This window comes from Sinocyclocheilus anshuiensis, unplaced genomic scaffold, assembly GCF_001515605.1.
Source record: "Sinocyclocheilus anshuiensis isolate Anshui unplaced genomic scaffold, SAMN03320099.WGS_v1.1 scaffold461, whole genome shotgun sequence".
NCBI lineage: Eukaryota > Metazoa > Chordata > Actinopteri > Cypriniformes > Cyprinidae > Sinocyclocheilus > Sinocyclocheilus anshuiensis.
In genome coordinates, this window is record NW_015541005.1 from 532,541 (window position 1) to 535,242 (window position 2,702).

At 43.6% G+C, this 2,702-nt stretch overlaps 1 protein-coding gene across 2 annotated transcripts in view; it reads left to right on the forward strand.

The window, feature by feature from the left end:
• The window catches only part of LOC107690243 (germ cell-specific gene 1-like protein), a 17,045-nt gene that overhangs the window by 8,159 nt on the left and 6,184 nt on the right, over nt 1–2,702 (forward strand). Inside the window, exon 3 of one of the 2 annotated variants that reach the window (XM_016488498.1) lies at nt 875–1,027. The exons of the other annotated variant lie outside the window; for it this stretch is intronic. Within the exon in view, the coding sequence (XP_016343984.1) occupies nt 875–1,027 (153 nt within the window). The remainder of the gene's footprint in view (nt 1–874; nt 1,028–2,702) is intronic. 2 annotated transcript variants of the gene reach the window in all.

Below are 2,702 nucleotides of genomic sequence, written 5' to 3' on the forward strand. Positions count from 1 at the left end.
TTGGATTTGAGACTTTAGTCTTTGCAACTTCAGGGATCTTATCTATGCACAATCAGCTTGTAACACTCCAAAGAGAAAGGAAAACTTGAAATCGCATCATATGACCCCTTTAAGCAGCACACCTGTTTCCAACATTTGTCATAATAATTTTTTTTAAATTTCGCATCAAATCAGCATATTAATGATTTCTAAAGGTCACTGAAGACTGGAGTACTGACTGATGAAAATTCAGCTTTACCATACATTTTAAAAAATTCTAAAGTAGAAAACAACCATTTTAAATTGCAATAATATTTCACAATATTACTTTTTTTTTTTTTTTTACTGTGTTTTTTATCAAATAAATGCAGTCTTGGTGAGCATAAGAGACTTTTTTCAAAAACATTTAAAAATCTTACTGACCTCAAACGTTTAAACTGCAGCTGCAGGACCTGTGGAGGTTTATGTAAAACCTGATGATCACGTTCTCCAGCATGATTTGAGCTGATCCAAAGAGCATCTGGCCATCTGTATAACGAGTCACACAATCAGTTTTACAGATTTGCTTATTTGATTAGTTACCTAGAAATATTTATTAATTTTAAGTCATATCATTTCACTGTTTAACATTTTTCAAAATCCTTGGAGCGGTTATTAGAGATGGATGCTCATATCTCTTAGTGACCTTAATGAACTCAAAACACCCATCTGCTCTTTGCCAGCTGAACTCAACATAAAGAAGAACTATACAAAAATGTGTCCAAAGCATGTCCATTTATATGCAGGGGGCGAGTTGTTAAATTCCCGCTCGAATCTGACCGTGTGAATAAAAGCGACAGAGAGAATTATGGGGCAACAGCAGAGCGCTTTGCTCACCAGTGTGTGTGTATTGCAGGTGTCCTTTGGCTGTCAGTTGTGTCTGAGGTGCTATACATCATGCTGCTGGTCGTTGGCTTCAGTCTGATGTGCCTGGAGCTTTTTCACTCCAGTAACGTGATCGATGGACTCAAACTGAACGCCTTTGCCGCAGTCTTCACTGTGCTGTCAGGTAGGCCTCCACCCTTGTCCCCACCTCACACTTAGAGAAACTAATTGTGCATTACTTCATTACATTTAGCACCCATACAAAGATGCACAGCCTGTTCGGTCTCACCACAGTCACAAATGATGGTGACAAAAGAAAGTTTTGGGCTTGTATAATTCATAAAGTATTATTTGTAATCTCTGCAGAACCTCAGCAGTCAGTCAGAATTGGTTATTGATTTGGTAATGGTGCTGAGAGTTCTTTTAAATGATACCAAAGAAACAAAATACTGTTTCTTGAGACATTTCCTACAATTTTACCTGAGTCGTTTTTAAAACGGCAACACTTCCAGTTATCCAGTACTGTTAAAAAGTTTTGGTCAGTAGGAATGTTTTTTGAAAGAAAGAAATAAACACTTGTACTCAGCAAGGATACATTTAATTGATCAAAAGTGAAATTAAAGTCTTTACATTGTTACAAACATTTTTTTTTTGTAATAAATGCTATTCTTTATATTAATATTAAGCAGCACAACTGTTTTCAGCACTGATAATAATAAGAAATATCACCAAGGGCACCATATTAAAATGATTTCTGAAGGATCATGTGACACTTGTCATACTCTGTTCCATGTTTTGTATATGTTTTGCTCTGTGACCCAGTTTCTGTCCCCCACATATTCAGTTAATTTGTCCCAGGTGTTTCCTATGTGGTTTCCATTGATCCCAGGTGTGTCTTGTCATCCCATCATCCTGTTCTGTGTATTTAAAGTGTTCCCAGTCCCTAGCTCTCTGTCCGCTGTTATACGTCATCCTGAGTTTGTCTCCCTTGGTTCATGGAATTAAAGTCTAGTTAAAGTATTCTCCAGCGTCTCCTCGTTCCTCTCTAGTGTAGTGTGACAGAACAGCGGACCGATACATAAAGTGAGCGGCGACTTCTCCTCGCGTTTGTTTTTTCCACCTTTTTTTGAGAAGTTTTTGTTTTCCTGTTTTTTTTTTCCCCCACGGCTATGGAAATTGCCACTTGGTTCTCTGCCCTAGCTTGCCGCGATCTCCCCTTTATCGAGTATTCCTGGGAGTTCTGCAGGCTCGCCGTGGCTACGGCCCTCGATGACGCCACCATAAACTCGCTGTTCTGGTACCGGGCCAACTACCATCGCCCCGTGGACCTCCCAGACACCAAGGGACTGAGCTGGAGGGAGGGAATCCTCCAGTGTCTGGAGAGCGTCCTGCCCCGAGCCAGAACCAGCCCGCCACCGTCCACGGCTCACCCAAGTCAGCCAGCAGTTCCCGAGTCAAGTCAGCTGGCAGTTCATATGGCAAGCCCAACGGACATTAATATGGCAAGCCCGCCAAGCGTTCATGTGGGCCCAGTGTCGGTACCAGCCCCAGTGCCCGCTCCTCGTAAGCGCCTTCCAGTGCGCCCTCCAGTGCCCGCTCCTCGTAAGCGCCTTCCAGAGCTCGCTCCAGTGTCGGCTCCAGCCCCAGAGCTCACTCCAGTGTCGGCTCCAGCCCCAGAGCTCGTTCCAGTGTCGGCTCCAGCCCCAAAACTCACTCCAGTGCCAGCTCCTTGAAAGTGCTTTGCTGTGCCTGCTCCTCCAGAGCACCCTCCAGTGCCAGCACCACGTAAGCGCTACCCTGATCCCGAGTTAAGCCCAGGAAGGGCTCCTGATCCCGAGTATAGCCCACGGAGGGCTTCT